The 17,513-nt window shown below is 32.8% G+C and overlaps 1 protein-coding gene across 10 annotated transcripts in view; it reads right to left on the bottom strand.

Moving 5' to 3' along the window:
* The window catches only part of BIRC6 (baculoviral IAP repeat containing 6), a 210,029-nt gene that overhangs the window by 155,275 nt on the left and 37,241 nt on the right, over positions 1-17,513 (bottom strand). For all 10 annotated transcript variants that reach the window (XR_004424875.1, XM_033125536.1, XM_033125539.1 and 7 more), the window contains exons 5-10: positions 15,964-16,075; positions 14,019-14,101; positions 10,374-10,596; positions 10,133-10,293; positions 6,229-6,287; positions 779-2,173 (exon numbers count right to left, since the gene is read on the bottom strand). Coding sequence is in view for 9 of the 10 variants with exons in the window: in XM_033125536.1 (XP_032981427.1) it covers positions 779-2,173; positions 6,229-6,287; positions 10,133-10,293; positions 10,374-10,596; positions 14,019-14,101; positions 15,964-16,075 (2,033 nt within the window). In the remaining variant the exon portion in view is untranslated. The remainder of the gene's footprint in view (positions 1-778; positions 2,174-6,228; positions 6,288-10,132; positions 10,294-10,373; positions 10,597-14,018; positions 14,102-15,963; positions 16,076-17,513) is intronic.

The raw sequence follows: 17,513 nt of genomic DNA on the forward strand, positions 1-17,513 counted from the left end.
ACAACTTGACTTGGAAAAAAGTCCTGGAAGTACACACTGTTCCCCAATAAAGTCCTGTTCCCCTTCCCCAATGAAATCTTAAAAAAAAAAAAAAAAAGCATTCCAATCTAAAGTAATCGATGCTTCATTCTTTCTGGGGAAAAAAAAAATATTGCTTTCTCCCTCCAACTTAAAATACATTATTAAGTAGAAGAAAATTGCACACGATGTGTTAATTTCCATGGAGCCTCAGCTGTTGCAAAACTGATTCACTATCAGCCAAATGTTAGGAGTAAATCAGAGAGAAAAAATTCATTTGGCAAAATAATTAACTTGCTAAATATTTTTATTTCAGAAGGAAATAAGGACTAATATCTGTGCCAGAAACTTTACATACATAATTTAATTCTAACAAGCCTGGAAACAGGCCTTCTTATCCCAGTTTATAAATAAAGAAACAAAGGTTTACTGAGTTTAAAGTAACTTGCCCAAAGCCACAAAATTGAGCAGATGCAGTCAGGACTCACAGAAACAACAGCAGGTTATTTTTTTGAGGTTAAAGCAGAGAAGATACTTTTTGAGAGACTTATTAACTTATTTACAACTATAATCTTTACCTAGAGCAGTAGAAAAGAGTTTTACAAAGTTAAAAATTAAAATAGTAGAAAGATTTACTACTTCATTATAAAAGATGAAATTTCCATCTATATGGATCTAAAATTCATACTAGGTATGCACATCAACAAATGCCATAAATTGTGTAAGATTTGTAGACGAACCAAATGAAGTAACCACTTACCTTTGGTGCATGCACACAGCCTGTCTGTGCCCGAGCAATAAATGACAGAAACAAATGAGTCCTGTTCCTCAGTGCCCTCCTTTTTGGGAGGTTCCACTTTGGCCAAAATTTCAAAGTTTGAAAGATCTAATATTTTTACATATCCTCCCTGAGTGGTTATTACCAGGTGTCCAAGAGTAGAAATATCAGCCTTTTTCTCTCTCTCAACGCCATTCTTTGAGGTTAACTGCATTTCCTCAACAGGTTCCTCACAGTCATCCTCTCGATTATCCAATATATCTGGTGGAAGCAAAATGAGCGAGGTAATTGTGTCCTGGGGATCTTTGATATGTTGGATTTTTATTGGCTCCTCTTCTAAAGTCACTATCCGAGTGGCATAATTCATTTTATAAAGTAGTAAATATCCACCACTAACATTCCTCTGCTCAGGGTGAATTATCAAAGGAGTCTGTACATCTGCTGGTGATTCGTGTTGGATTACACTAATATTTGCACCATTCACTACAGGAAGACTGGATTCCAGCTCACCTTTCCGTCTATTACATAGTGCAGAGTTTAATTTATTTAAATTATTCAAGGCCTCTACTTGATTTATTGCACTCAAGGATTCAACAGGGCATGTCCGCAGTCCTACCAACAAATGAATTCCATCAGCACAAGGAGTTACTGAGTCTATACAAAGATTCTCCTCCTCTGCAAACTTTGGCAGCCTCAAGCACTGGACCAAAGTCCCAGGCTTAGGAGACACAGAGTTCCACTTCTCAGAATCTGGAGAGGTAAGGTTGGCTGCTGCATCCGCGAACTGTTGAATGTAACTCACAGGAGGATCCTGCAACAACAACTGTTCCTGACTATCCAGTTCCATTTCAATAATTTGTGGAACTGTAAAACCATCATCATGCAAACTTTTACTCATTATATTGTTCATTTGTGAAAAGATTTTTCCTGCTTTCTCATCAGATTCCTTGATGCTATAAAGAAGCAAAATGGGTAAAGTCCTCCTTACCAGAGGAGAATTTAATTCTGAATTAGTGCAGGATTCATTGTCAGTTGACCCCTGTTCTGATACACTTTCACCCTGAGTTCTGCTTAAACCATCCAGTGACCTGTGAGAATTACTACTAACAGGTGAGGTAGCAGGAGATTTATATGTTAATAAACCTCCAGCTAATAAACATGGAAAGGGAATGTTGTGTTGTTCCTGGTGCTTTTCCTTTGTTTTTTCACTCTTAGAGTTTGTTAAGCAAGGATTTGCCCCAAGTTCTTCAAGATCCTTAACAGTATCTTCAAGCACATTTGCAACAATCTCCCACTGAAGTTTTTCTGGCTGCTGGAGAATGCTGAGTGCTGTTATATCAAGGCTCACTTCCATGGCTTCCTTCTGCGATGTATGCCCTTTGAAAAGAACAATATTTATTAGCAATCGTATTACAAATGCAAACCAAAATCTGTACGGTAATGTTTTCATTTTTACTCATCTAGTCAGTAAAATTATAATTATGTAAGTGGAAGAACTTAAAATATTTTAAAGAAAATTTAATCAAATCTGAAATGAACCTACCCAGAAAAACCAAGAGACTCAAAATAATTTTCAATTCAGAATATATTCATTTGCCTAGTAATCTGTGAGCAAAATCTCTTTTTAAATTAGAATAAAAGGGTTAAAGAATGACGACATCATTAATATAAAAATAATCGGAATCCTACCATTTAATTCTAAATCAAAACATAATGCTATTTATGCATCTGTCATTTATGCACTCTGCAGAATATCCATGAAACAATATTGTAATCTCAGTTCCCTATCCTTTACCATTTACGAGTCACAGCCTCATCTCCTCTCTCCTACCCCACCATGCTAATTACCAGTTGATTTTCACAGCATGCAATTTCATCCTAACCTCAGCTTACAAAACTGTAGTAACTAGAAAGAAAAGCGTTCCCAAAATTTGTCATTTTAAAAATGAAACATAAGTGTCTTCTGTGTTATCTGCTAAGTTTTAGTTCATTTTAGTTCATTTAAAGTCAACTACAGTTCTTCAAGCTGTCCCCTTACAAACAAAAGTTATTTCTCGGTCCCAACACTCCAAACATGCCATCTCTCTACACAAAACCCTTTAGTAGATATCAGTCAACACCTGTACCAGGTATAATCTCGATACCAAAGTTTCAATACTGAAAGTTTCAACCAGTTTGTTTTTTTCTGAATAGCACAAACCACTATCCCTCAGACAATAATGGTATTAGCAACAATAATGCAAAGATAAACTCTAGGTAATCTGGAAATACAAAAAAAAAAAAAAAACCAGAATTTTAGGTAAGAATACAGAAAAGTAAAAGAAATAAACATAAAATAATTCAAGATGATTGCGTGAAAGTTTTTCAAAAGTTCCCAAGTAAATGAATCAGCAAGGAAGATTCATGGAACATCAAACGTTTAAGATATATTGCAAGTTCTGTTTATACCACTTTTGTTACCTATTTCATTAACAATATCTTCAAAATGCTCACTGGCAGGTTTACGTAGAATTTCACATTTTCTGAGGATAATCTTCTCACTTCACATACTGTCACCATTATCATCTAGAACTAAAACCACTTCTAGCTAAGCAGAGGAAAATACTAGTTATAAACTCAACAATTTAGTTTTCCTAATGAAGCTGTCCATTTATTTAACCACTCATTTGACTACATTCATGTGCACACTGTATATGCCATGCAATATTTATATATATTTACTCTACTAATATACTAATCTAGACTTGAAATTAAATGCTGACAGTGAGATTTTTACAACATGTAGTATACTATTATAAGTCTTGAGGATGTTCAACTATTTATTAGACTAAATGATTAAATGATTTTGTTAAAGTTATGGTAAGACATTGTCAAGAAAAAGCTGTTTTATTCTACATATAGCATATTTAAAAAATTAATTAAGCGTAAATTACAAATATTAACACACATTTAAGATAATATTCAAAGTAAATGAAATATGAGATGAGACTGTCCAGTAAAAAAGAAAATATAAACAAGCGGCATTACTACTCTGCTTCTTCCCAGCTATTTACTCAACATCTGGGAAACAGCATATGCCATATGCCGTACATTCTATTCTACTAATAAGACTAATAAAGCACAATGACTACGATCAAAATACTGTAAGAGGGACACCTGCTGTCTTTACTTATCTCAGAATTTCTCAAACCCACTGTACCACAAAAAAATTTTTATGCAATATACCTACAGACGTCCCTCACTATTAATATTCTTCACGTAATCGTTTTGAGAAACCCCTCTATTCTGCTCACTCAAGCAGTGTCAACCCACAATTCTGCCAGCCAAATTTCCTGAGGTTAGCAATTCGGTTTTATCCAGGCACTTTTCTAAGACCATCAAATTTCAATTTGAACCGTCCTTCAATCTCCTGACAAACATTTTTCCCGTTCTTCACAAGAAGCAATACATCATTGATTCAGATATATGGCCCGTTTCAAAAGTCATAACCTTCAAGTGAAAACTAGATAAAAGTCTTAGTCTGCACTCCCATTTTTTAAATTAAAATATATATTCTATAATTCTTCACAGCGCATCATTCAATTTGATGAGAATCACCTAGAGTTAGTAAACTTAAGTTTTGAAATAGAATCTATGACTTATTTTACATAATTCAGGAAGAGAACACACCTCCCATTAATATCACAAGCCTCCATAAGCTTTCAATATAAGCTTTCAATATATCAGCTTAGAATATAACAAATAATTATATTCTAATTGTATATATATCAATAATTACCTTAGAAAATACATATTTTACTGCAAATTAATGAGGTACTTACAAATCCCAAAAGGAGGCAATTAAAATGCTTAAACTAGAAGAATTTTTTTTCTCTTACTACTGCTACCATTTAATTCTACATAAGGAGAATACTCCCAACCCTAAATGAAGTATCACAGAAAGAGTCAAGAAAACTATATGGTATCTTTTTTGAGATACTGGGAAGTGAAGTGAACAGGACTACAGTATCTACAGAAAGTATAAAAGATCAACCAGGCACAGATGAGAAAGATAAAGGTAGAAAGGGATAAGGAAATAGACCAAAGATAGAGATTATAATTACAAAAATACCTACTGAGATCCTTAGACCCGAGAAAAGAGCAAAGCTATAGCATACAAAGGAAAGGTTACAGTTAGAGTCAAAAAAACTAACAGAAAAGGAACATTTAGTTCAAATACTTCACTTTAAAATGTAAAACTGAGGCCCAGAGAGTTTAAGTGACTTGACAAAACCAAAGAGCTATTTTGTAGAAGAGACCAGTGAACCTCTAACCAGATCTCCAGGTGACCGGTGAATTATTCTTCATCAGATTAAGAATATGCAATAGTAGCCCTTTTCTGTTTTTGCAAAAGGACAACAAAGAGGGAAAAGAGCATTATCTTCATAAGACTAAATTTTTAAAATTAAATCTATTTTTCTGGAACTAACTACACAGCTGTACATCATTTGTTTTCGTTTCTAAAAACTACCTTAAAAGACAACTAAGGGTTAACCCAAAATCAGTCCAATATTGTTTGGTGGATTTAAAAAGGACTTTGTGACAAATCAGAATTTAGAGACCACATGCTACTCTATACTAATCATAACTTTTGACAACTATACTACACAAAACCATGTCTCTTCTAGAGATATAACAAATTATGTATGTCCTTAGTTCATGAGATTTGACATTAGAGAATAGCCACAATTTAATAATGGTCACTTTTTAAAAATACTGGCTACTTCCCAGGTACTATGCTTTGCATATATATATATATATCTTAGTCCCCAAAACTCTAATTAAAACATTAAAAAACAAACAAAAAGTCAACATTAAAATAAATATTTTATATATTAGAAAATGCTAACTGTCTATAAGTGACAGGATTTGAATTTTGACATCATAAACTATTTTGAGAGATGCACTAGTAACCATGCCTGTACTATAACTACATTAAAATATGAAGCATACTCTTTTGCCTTAATAGTTCATAAGATAACGAGTAAGGCAGCATTTAGCTGATGCCTTAATGTCTATGATTTTTATTCTTGTCTTTGGTGGAGAATAAAGAATCTTAATTTAAATATTACTTTTATTTAACAAGAGTCTACATTATGCAAGAAAACTGAACGCATTCTGTAGAGCTTCATGTCAATACCCTGACATCTGAAACAAAAATTTAATAAAAATGTCCCCTTTACTTCCTTTGGCTCAAATAGGTAACATTTAAAATTTAAATACAGAATATTACATACTACTAATTCAAGATCTCTGATATATAAGATTAGAGTTTAAATTCAGAATTTGTATTAACTAAGAAAGACATTTAGAATTAAGTGATATTTAGCTTTATCTACAACTGTGTAAATGCAAAGTTTTAAAAAACAGATTATCTACCTTTTTATACATACCTGTCACAGAATCTGATCTGGAATGCTCTTCACTGTCTGAATCCTCCAGTAAATCATCACTTTAAAGTCAAAGTAAAAAAAAAATAATAATTTGAATTTTTAAAAAATGTATCAATATGAGACAGTAAAAAAAAAAATACAACACAACCACCACTGCTTTACATCTGGAATATAAGCTTCATTAAAATTATTAAAACTAGTTTAAATGATATATAAGTAGTCGGAGTTCATCACTGACTAACAATGCTGATAATGAATCTTAAATCATTAAATATCTGCCTGAAATAGGATGTGAAAACCTCTAAGAATCTGTAACAGAATTTGTAGAAATTAGAAGACTGCTAAGGTGTGATTGGGTATAGTTTGGGTAAATAAAGATAAAAAAGAGAGAGGCGACTAACAAAATCAAGTACAAGATTCCAGTAGTAAAATTCTTTTACTAAATTCAGGAAAGATACCCTAAAAACAAATAGGGGAGTGTGTACATGTGAGTATGTACATGTACTCACACATTCATTTCATTTTTGTTTTGTATTTGGTTTGTTTTGGAAGGGCTGTTAAGAATGCCTTGAAGAAAATTATTACAACCCAGAAGTTAAAAGTTAAGACAACATGACAATATTCCCTCTTTTACTCTGCACTCGGATGGCCAAGAAATTGCCGATTTCCCTCTTTGTGTCCATCTTTATCCTCAGTCTCCATTGTTAGCAGACAAGAAAAAAGATTTAATTACAGATCACTCTAGCACAATATTAGGCTATGTCTGTACTCTAATAATCAGCACTTCTACAGCAGTACTAAAATTCTAATAACCTTAATTACGAAAATAAAAAGATGCATTTTGCAGGAAGAAAAAGTAAGTCTGCATTTTTGAAACAATGTACTGCACTTGCATCAGAAATACCCAGGCATTAATAATGTTGTTTTAAATGAAATGTAAGTTAGTAATCTGTTAAAAAAAAAAATTTTTTTTTGGAATTTTGAGGAGGAGAAACTTGCTTAGATATTTGACAAATGTTCTGTGTTTTAATTTTTCAAGTGGTGATAACTGTCTATAAGCCACTTTTGTGCTATAATTTAAACAACAAAAAGAATGCAAAAAGTTTCAGATCAGCTGCTAATTGATTCAAGCTATTCAAACACTAATTGGCTGGTTTGGGGGGGGGGGATACCTGAAAAATAAATCCCAAGAGGGAATATTAATGAATGGAAATTATCCAGAATGAATTCCAAATCAAGAAGACACAGTAAGTTTCAAATAAAGAAAAGCCTTTACATTAAGAAAAATAACTAAATATTATCCAGCTGTACTGAGATAAAAGGTTAAATAAAGTAGTAGCATACTTTTAAAGAAGAAATTTAGGTATCTCAAAATGAAGATACAAAAATTACAATGGGTTTCCAGATAATCACCTTTTAAGGCAAAAATAATAATTTAAAAAAAAATCTTTTTCTGAAGGTCTTCAAAATAATCTATTTTAAATTTTATTTTACAATAGAAAAATTCTCACACTATTATATGATAAAATCACAGAAATAAAATCAAATGGCGAATTTTATGACATGTAATTATATCTCAATAAAATATTTAAAAATTCATGAGTTAAAAAAAATACACATAAAGGTTAACACCTGGATGCTGTGATTATGGGCGCTATACATTTCAAGTTATTTCTCTGTATTTTCCAATTTTTCTACAATAAGCATGCATTACTTATATAATAGACAGATTTACTAAAGCCTTTTACATGATATAAAACCTTTTGCAAAGTAAGAAACATGTAAAATAAGGTTATGAATAACTTTTAAAAGTTTACTTAAGATTACATGTCTTTTGAAAACTAAATATAATAATATTATAGGGGTACTTCAGTTTTGATATACCAATACTATCAACAACTTCAAAGCTAACTTAGGAAATGTTTGCCAATTTGAAAGACATAACATACAACTGAGAAAATGTTAATTCACTGAAATTAAATGGGTTCCCAAATAAATATTCTTCGTTGAATAAATTCAGAAGACAAATGTTACCTTCTAAATAGAAATGATCAAAAGCAATTCCTAAGCAAACTATATAGCTGATTATTTTCTACTTCTTGGCTAAGCTTTAATTTCCTCAATTATTATTCTTCAAGCTAATGAAATTCACATGGTACATTTTAAAAACAAATATATTGTATCTTGTACTACAAAGCAGAGGTAGTTTGGTTCATTATATTCACTACCAATCCAACAGGAATCCTGCTACTCCGCGGGAGGGAAAGGCCAGCCAGGGGGCTGGAGTTTCGAGATGAAGTTCTACTTCTTCAGCTTCCTCCCATTACCCCAACTTAAGAGTAAATTTCTGTATGATTCATCTCCCACTTTCTTGGGAGAAAAGGGTCCTTTGATCCTAGATAGAGCTAAGTCTCTTAAAACCAGGCAGAGAGATTTGTATCTCAACTCTGAGCACACTACCGCACATAATACCCGTCCAGCAGAAATACTGGATACGTATTTACCTAAGATGCACATTTACCTAAGGGTGTGTGTGAATGTGCTGTGTGTGTGTACGCATGTATATAATCTTAAAAGTATGTCTTGATTCAATTTTTAATCCCCAAATTACAAACTCCAAGACACAAGTTCTAATTAAAATCAGTGTTCAGAAAAACATACCAATTTCATTATCTTCTATTAATTTTCCTCTAACTTCTAAGAAAATCACAGAGACCCAGCACGCTTACTTTCCAGTCCTATTGGCAACTGTGGACAAAAATTCCATGGGCTAGCTGCTTTCCCATCAAGCTCTCACTGGGATTTATAACTGAGAACAACCATGAAGCTTTAATTCTGTTCCAGAGCTCAGACCACATTCATTTACCTGCCTGTAATTTATACCTATTATTACCAAGAGGAACTAGACAAAGGTAACCTTTCCCAACTTATATGCTGTAAATTTTCCATTAATTCCCTCAATAAAATAATTTCCATTCAAGCCACCAAAGGGATTGTGAAGTAAAATAGTAAATCACTGACTGGTGTTAACACCAATCACACATCAGTAACATAAGCCCCTACAAGTGAAATGACAGACCTCCTCTGTGTATCAGGACATCTGGTCACAGTTAAACAGGCTCCATTTCACACTGCTACCTACCGAATCTTAAAAAGAGGTAGCTGCTAATGCTTAAAAGACAAGTGGAGTGGTTTGTGGGCCCCTTCATTCTGCCTACTTGAGGATCCTGAAGGTGTTGCCCAGTTCAGAGTTACAACTGCAGTTTCTTGGGAAACAAGTGAGTGAAGTAGGATTATACTTTGACTCTACTGCCCCCACAAAGACTAAATACAGCTACAGAAATCAGGAATCTGTCAAAAAAGCTGAATGGAAGAGAATCCAGCAATAAAATTTTACCAAAATGTTTCTACAGCAATAATTATCATGCCTCAACTCACACTGGTTAGTGCTAAATTGTTTTAAATAATTAGGTCATCCTCCTTACCCACAGGTTATGTCACTCATTACCACATCTATAATTTGAGGTGCTAATGAAGAAAGGGGAAACATAAATCATTTGGTTCAACTACTCTATGAAAAGGTTTAGTAGAAGATGAAATTACAAGTCAAATCCAGGGATTTCATTTCATTATTTAGACTATTTTTCATTGTAGCAATTATGTCTAATTGGCATAGATTGAGATATTAATAGAAAATAAAGTACATTTTACACACTATGGCATTTCTGAATGAAATTTCTTTTCAAGAATCACACAGCTCTTTTAGATTTCCAAAGAAACATTTATTCTCTAATCTCTTGACCTAATTTTTTTCTGCCTCTTCAATTAGAATTAAGAGAATATAAAAGTTAGGAAAAAGAAAACATTTAACTTCTATAAATACCACGAAAACAAATTCACATACCTATCTCCTTCCAATTTTGGTATATCTGAGCAACTAGAGGAGTCTTCCAGCCACGCCAAAGTTGGTCTCCTTGATTCAACTGCTGAGCTTGGTTCTCCCGACAGAATAAGCTGTTGTACAATGGCTGGATCATATGCATTAATTTCAAACTTTAAATGCACCTAAACAAATGAAAAGCCTAAGTTCACAACTGATATTTTTTTCTCAATTACTAATTTGTTACTTCAAAATTAAAACACACCTTCATAAGTTTGGAAACATCCCATATGCAGATCTTTCCTCGTTTTGTTGCAGCAGCTAGAAAATGAGGGCAGCTCCCCGACCCAAAGCAAGATATTCTGTCTGTTCCATCCGTACAAGGAAACTGCGCAGGACTTGTTGCAAGAGTGACGGACAATGGCACATTCTGTGTATGCTCACCTTTCACAAACGGGCAGTTTGGGGAATGTCTCTCGTGTTCAGACCTTACAGAAATTAAGGAAAGAAAAGTTTAATGAACAACAAAGCTGTGAAGTTTGGACATTAAAACAGAACCCCACGATCATGCTTCCTTTTTTAAAAAACAATTAATTGAACTTAAAGTATTCCTTATTTAAAAAACTCAAATCCCAAATCATTCAATTTTATCAAGATCACTCGAACATGTTCAACTACTCACTTCATAATAGCAGTTGTTATTCATTTTAATTGATTACAAACATAGTCTCAGATAAAACTAAGAAATAAATGTTATCGTATAATTTATGCTATATTAACATACTGATAAAATTTTTTCAATTCTGGTATTTCCTCACACTGATTTCCTACAACTTAAAATGACTATTTTGCTTCAGTTTAAAATTCTCCATGTATGTACAATACAGTGACAATAATTAACAATACTGTACTGCATACTTGTCTTTGAAATTTGCGAAGAAAATACATCTTAACTCTTCTTACCACACACACAAAATGAAAACTATGCAGAGGTGATGGATACATTAATTAATTAGCTTGATTGTGGTGATCTTTTCACAATGTGTATATATATATATATATATATCAGTATCAAGTTGTATACCTTAATATACACAATTTTTACATGTCCAAGATAAATCAATAAAGCTGTTTTTATAAATTAATTATATATAATTATACATATTATATATATTTATCTGTGGTCACTATAAATGACATAATATAGTAAAATCAATAAATGCCGTTCAAATCACAAATAACTTTGTAGCAAAGTCTGAAAGCAAAAATACCAAGACAGTATGGATAGCGACCTCTATGAAGAACACAGTAATATACCCGACACATTCATACACAATCACTACAGGACCCAATCAAACAAATAATTCCTAAACACAATTTCTTTTCAAAGAAACTTAGATTATGTTCACAGATTGTCCATTATTTCTTTCAAATAAATGCTTATTGGTGAATAGAAATGTTAGTTTAATACTACAAAACCCTAATATTTTTATAAAAATAAAATACTAGGACCCAAGATCAAGACTGGTATAATGACTAAGAATTTTCTCAAATATTGAAAGCAGGATCAACTTTAACACTTAAACTGTCAAACTTCGAGCCTACTTTCTTTCTTTGTGGTTCTTTTTTTTTTTTTTTTTTAACTTTGACTAATTCTAATTACAAGGCATTATCTGAAATGTCAGGATGCTGCTACAAAAAAAAAGAAAAAGAAAAAAAAAGAACCTTTTTTCCAAAGCCGTTTTTACATTTCCATGGCAAAGAAAGGAACACTATACTCATAAAGCATGCTATTCCTTAGGGTGTGCATATTTCTTTCTACATTGCACCTACAAGTTACCTACATCCAGATATAAATCCTAGAAATTTTGCAATATGCAGATTTCTTACATGAATGCTTTTACATGGCTTCCCTAAGCACATATTTTGACTGGATTCCCTCACAGCTGAGTCCTCGGGTTATTTTCCCCTTTCCATCTTTCTCTCTTAACCTGAGGAGTTTTAACTTTATAATTACAACTGTATTTACACAAGTGATACATGACTATATAAAAAAAGCTAAAGACCCACCTCAACTATAATATCCAATCACAGTAATCTCCTATTCTACCTGCATGTAACCACTGTTATGATTTTAAGTGGTATACTGCTAAAATATTTTTGTAAGTTTATATACATATATGTACATACAGAAAATATAGAGGTTTTATTTTAAATTGACAGTACCATTGTATGAATCATTCTGAAGTAGCTTTCTTAACACAATTAACATATATAAAAGTTACTGATGGTGATTAATAAGGAGCTAACTATTCATTCCTTTTAATTGTTGGATCATAGTCATTATATGAATATACATTTTATTTGGCTATTCCCTCCTGATAGGTATTTAACATGCTTCCAGTTTTTCAGTGCAGTGACCATCCATTTTACACCTCTTGCATACAAGAGCAATTAATTCCCTAGGGTAAATAAGTAGAGTGGAATTGCCTGATAATACGGTGTGCTCATTTTACTCTTTTAAAACTTCAATCTCCCTCCAAAGTAACTCGGTCAACTCTCACAATTAAAATATGAGAGTCCCATTTTCTTCTTACAAGTCCTCATTCTTTTCCCCCTTATAGTTTCAGGTGGTGCCCCGGCTCTGCTCCCTAACCCTCATCAATCCTGTTCTCGCTTATCCATTTGACGCATTGTCCCCAAGTCCTCAGAGACTCAACCAACTGCTCGAGCTTGAGGAATCCTGACTGCTGGGGGCAAACAAGATGTAGAATCCTTGATTCCCTGACCATGTCAAGAAACAATGGGTTTTGAACAGCCCGAGTTGGAAATCTGAATCAACTTCCCCATGTAAAAATCTTTAAATGTATGTGTGTGTGTACACACACACACACACACAGTATTTAGAGGAAAAGACAGTTCCAAACAGAATCCTAATCTAAATCTGAAAATTGCTCATATTCAACTCTGTCTACAGATAGATACAACTCCAAGTTTTGTTTTCATACAGTATTTCCCACTGCAATCTGGAATCCATATGTATACTCCAGTATACCCCATATGTATACTCAAGTTCACCCCATTCCCACCAGGTCAGTAACAGTCAGAGACCTCAAACTAATTTGAATACAAAGTTAAATGATATATTTTAAAATCAAATCCTGGCTCCATGACTTACTAGCCATATGCCCCTTCAGCAAATACTATTTTATGTTAAAATGAGGTAATAATTCCTATCTCACTGACTGTAAGGATTAAATTGGCGAATATACCCTCCTATAAAACAAAGATGATAAAAATACCTATTTCATAGAGATAATGTGAGAAATAAATGAATTAAAAATCTATAACATGCTTTAGGATGATACCTAGTAAATAGTTTTATATAAGTATTTGCAATTATTATTTCTATTAATAGGGCTTCAAAGCAGTCAGTTGTAAAAACGAGGTTTCAATACATGCTCTCTAATATTTAGCTAAATTCTAAACTTTCATGCGCTAGAATCAAAATCACCACAGACGCCCTAAAATTACTTCAAAATTTAAAATGTAAACCATAAGGCCCTCCCATGGATTCTTTAATGACAGCCTGCCCTCAAAAGACAATAAGAATTTAACTGCTCAAGTTAACCATGCTATTTTAATTTATAACACAGCCTTCTGGTTTTCAGAGCCTGGTTCTTTGACACTTCTCCCACATACAGATTTTAGGAAGTCCAAGACCTCAGAGATACTGTCTGCCAAGTGATGTGACAGCATAGACATCACTACTTCATTCTCTTGGATAAAGGCAAAAATACAGATGGCAGAAAGTCACGAATATTATTATAGCTGGATCATAAAAGTAAACTTTAGAAGCACATTTATAGGATTAACTGAGCCTAATATGTCCAGAAAAATCAAGACTCACCAAGGTTCATCAGTAGGTTCCCAACAAACGAGACACACACTACAAGTAAAACACATGGCTCTATCATCTCCAGATGAGGCAGGCTGCAAATTTATAAAGAATACAGGAAACATTAACAATATTAAAATAGCTTTTAAATAAAAATTCGTCTAAAACCACTAATAAACTTAGGTAAAATTCTATATTAAAAAAAGAAAATTAGCATATACTATTAAGTTCCAACAACACACTGAATACCCAAATATTTATAAATCTGCCTTATTTGAAAAATTGTTTCATCAGAAAATGACCAATAAATCAAACATGGAGGCGCACACATACTCAATCTCTGATCTAGCATCTTCTAATTATATTAGTAAAGTATCTGAAATATAGTTAAGTATACGAAAAGAAATACTCTAACAGGTTTATTATTAAAAACTGAATCCTATACAACCACACAAGAAAGGGCAGGAAAAAGGAAAAGCAAACTAGTGAACCTAATTCATGTAATATTCAAGACACATGGGACAAAATGCTACATATATATATCAAAACCTGAATTGAAATATACCTCTGAAAACCAACATTATTATTTTTGGGCACTTAACTCTAGTTACCACTGACTATGTCTACAAATTAAAATTTATTATATATTTTACAAGATTAAAAATAATGAGTCCCTAACACAGGCAGAAGATTCTAGAAAACCTATGAACCAGTCTCCAAATGAATCTATCTTTAACTGGAAGTCTGAAAAACTTTGAATGAAGTATTCAAATATGCGGTATTCCGATTTAATTTTAGTTAAGATACTCAGAACACTTCAAGATAACTACCGTGTTTCCCCGAAAATAAGACATAGCTGGACCATCAGCTCTAATGCGTCTATTGGAGCAAAAATTAATTAAGACTCGGTCTGATGTTATATTGTTATATGATATGATATGATGTGATGTGATGTGATAGAAGATCCAGTCTTATATTAAAATAAGACTGGGTCTTATATTAATTTTTGCTCCAAAAGACGCCTTACAGCTGATGGTTCAGCTACGTCTTATTTTCAGGAATACACAGTAAGAAATGATCACTCCCAATTCTTTATGATAGTAACTTCAATGTATTTCAAAGTTTAATTGAATTCTAAAATAAGCAAGCTTTATATAAAATGACATGTGTTTGATTTCTTAGATTCTTTAGCAGTAATAAAACAGTGGTAAGACTGTCTACACTACTCAGTTGAAGTTTCTTTTAACTAGCATATTATGCCTAACTGAACTCATTTTTCTTAACCTCCCTCTACTTTAGTTCAGTCAAGCTCTCCATAATGTCCCATTCTCATGTCTTTGTAACACTAATCCTTATACTGTACACCCTCTTTTCCTACACAAAACTACTACAATTTTCCTTGATTAATTACTCCTCTTTCTGCACAATTTCTTAATCAGCTCTTCAATTATATATGCAGGTAGCACTTCACTACGCACAATGCTGCTACGTTAGTATACGTTAGTATATTAATTTATATCCCAAATAAAATTAGAATTTCAGGAGTAACTGTGATGTGTTCTTTTATTGCATGACCCTGGTATCTATTACTGTTATGAATACAGAAGTCAAAACATGAAAATAAACACACATCCAAACAGTACACTTCTCAAAAAGCAAATCTGAAGAATACTGCCTATTTAGGAAAGAAAATAGTTACAAAGCATTAACTCCGTTGTTAGCTACTTTTAACACATTTTTTTTTCTTTTCATACACAACACATGACATAGGAAATAGCCAGTCAGTATTATATTCTAAGATGTAAGAACAAAACACACATAAATACATACACACAAGTACACTGCCAGGTTACATGAAATAACTATTTGAAAAAGTATTAAATGTTAATGATTTTTTACTCAAAGCTAAAAAGGCATGCTAAAAAAAAAGGTTTTTATTTAACAGTCTTTTTTTCACCTGATGATAAAATCCAGCTTGAGCCATTGGATCTGGTTGTGCCCATCTATAGCCTACATGAGGCCATGAGGTAAACGTCTCCCGTCTGTTAGCTTCACTATACATTAATGATCTAAAAGTAAACATACTTTATGTAATCAACATTAGGCATCAAATTACAGTAACATTCCCATTTCATACTGGAAAAAAAATTTTATTGCATTATCAACAAAAGATTGGAATGGCCTAATGACTAAGTTCATATTTGTCTTTTAAACGAAAAATAATCACTTTCAGAAATTTCTCGTAAATAGAGTAGGGAAAAAGAAACCTGACTGCTGCCACAAATGATAAACAATTCCAGGGGTAGATTAAATTAACCTATGTTGCATAATTACCAAACACAAAACCTGGAAATGTAGAGGCAGAGAGCTGTATGCTTTCATCATGTGCCAAGTTTTGTACAATAAACAGATAAAACCAAAGAAAGAGTGGTTTTTATCTCAACCATTTTGAGAAAGTATTTTCTATTTCTTTTCTTTAAGTGGAAGGCACTTTTCTGTTCTTTCTCCAGAGAAATCCTTTTCCAGGTAAGTTGTACTCTCCAGAGAATTATCAAAAAAGGACATCTTCACATTTTCATATTAAAAAATTAGCTCACTGAGACTGAAGCTGTAACAGAGAGGGCTATTTTTTTAAAGGATCATACCAAAATTAGAAAAAGCCCTAACAGCTTCAAGTAAGAAACGACTGGTAAACAAAGCTTATTCTTCCTAACACAAAAGTATAACTGATAACAGAAAGGAAAAAAAAAAAAGAGAGCGAGAGAGAGTGGTAAAGGTCATCACAATGAGAAAAATACTTTTCTTTAAATTCTTCCCTAAATTCGTACATGATTTCCTATATTATTGCTAGTGCTCTTAGGTTTAACTTAAAGAGTTGTGTTCTGTTTTGAAAAAAACATCACGGGTTAGAAAAGCCTTATCCTTTACAGGCTTTAGATGTCATCAGAATCTGTGTCAGTCTTACTTAGAACAGAAAACAGTCCACTGAGTTACATTACCAAAAAGGGAACAGCAATAGCATCTAATAGACCCTAACTCAAACTTCCAAAGGACCTAAGTTCATCAAGGTCCTCATCAGGATCCTAGATTCATTTTTAATGAAACAAACATAACAAACTACATTAAAATTAATATTCTGAGACATTTAACACTTCCAGAAACACTGAATATCCTACCCAATGAACGCATTTCCCAAAATAAAACAATTACCACAGTTTGCACTAATTTTTTTTTTAGAAACCCTGCTGCTATTCGCAAAGAAAATAGCTCTGAAGGGCTTTTTTTATAATCTCAACATAGGCACAGCTCTCAGGCAAGAACATTTATTCAAAGTACATTATTTCTCTTTCTCGCCCCCACCCCAGACATCTTCCAAAAAATAATGATAGCTATAGCACACATCACCTGATAGTTATTCAGATTAAAAATGATAACCTCTACATTTTGCCCAAAAGACAGAGATATCAATATTACTATGGAATATAAAAATTCTTCACAGACGTTAAC

This window comes from Rhinolophus ferrumequinum, chromosome 13, assembly GCF_004115265.2.
Source record: "Rhinolophus ferrumequinum isolate MPI-CBG mRhiFer1 chromosome 13, mRhiFer1_v1.p, whole genome shotgun sequence".
Taxonomy (NCBI): Eukaryota; Metazoa; Chordata; class Mammalia; order Chiroptera; family Rhinolophidae; genus Rhinolophus; species Rhinolophus ferrumequinum.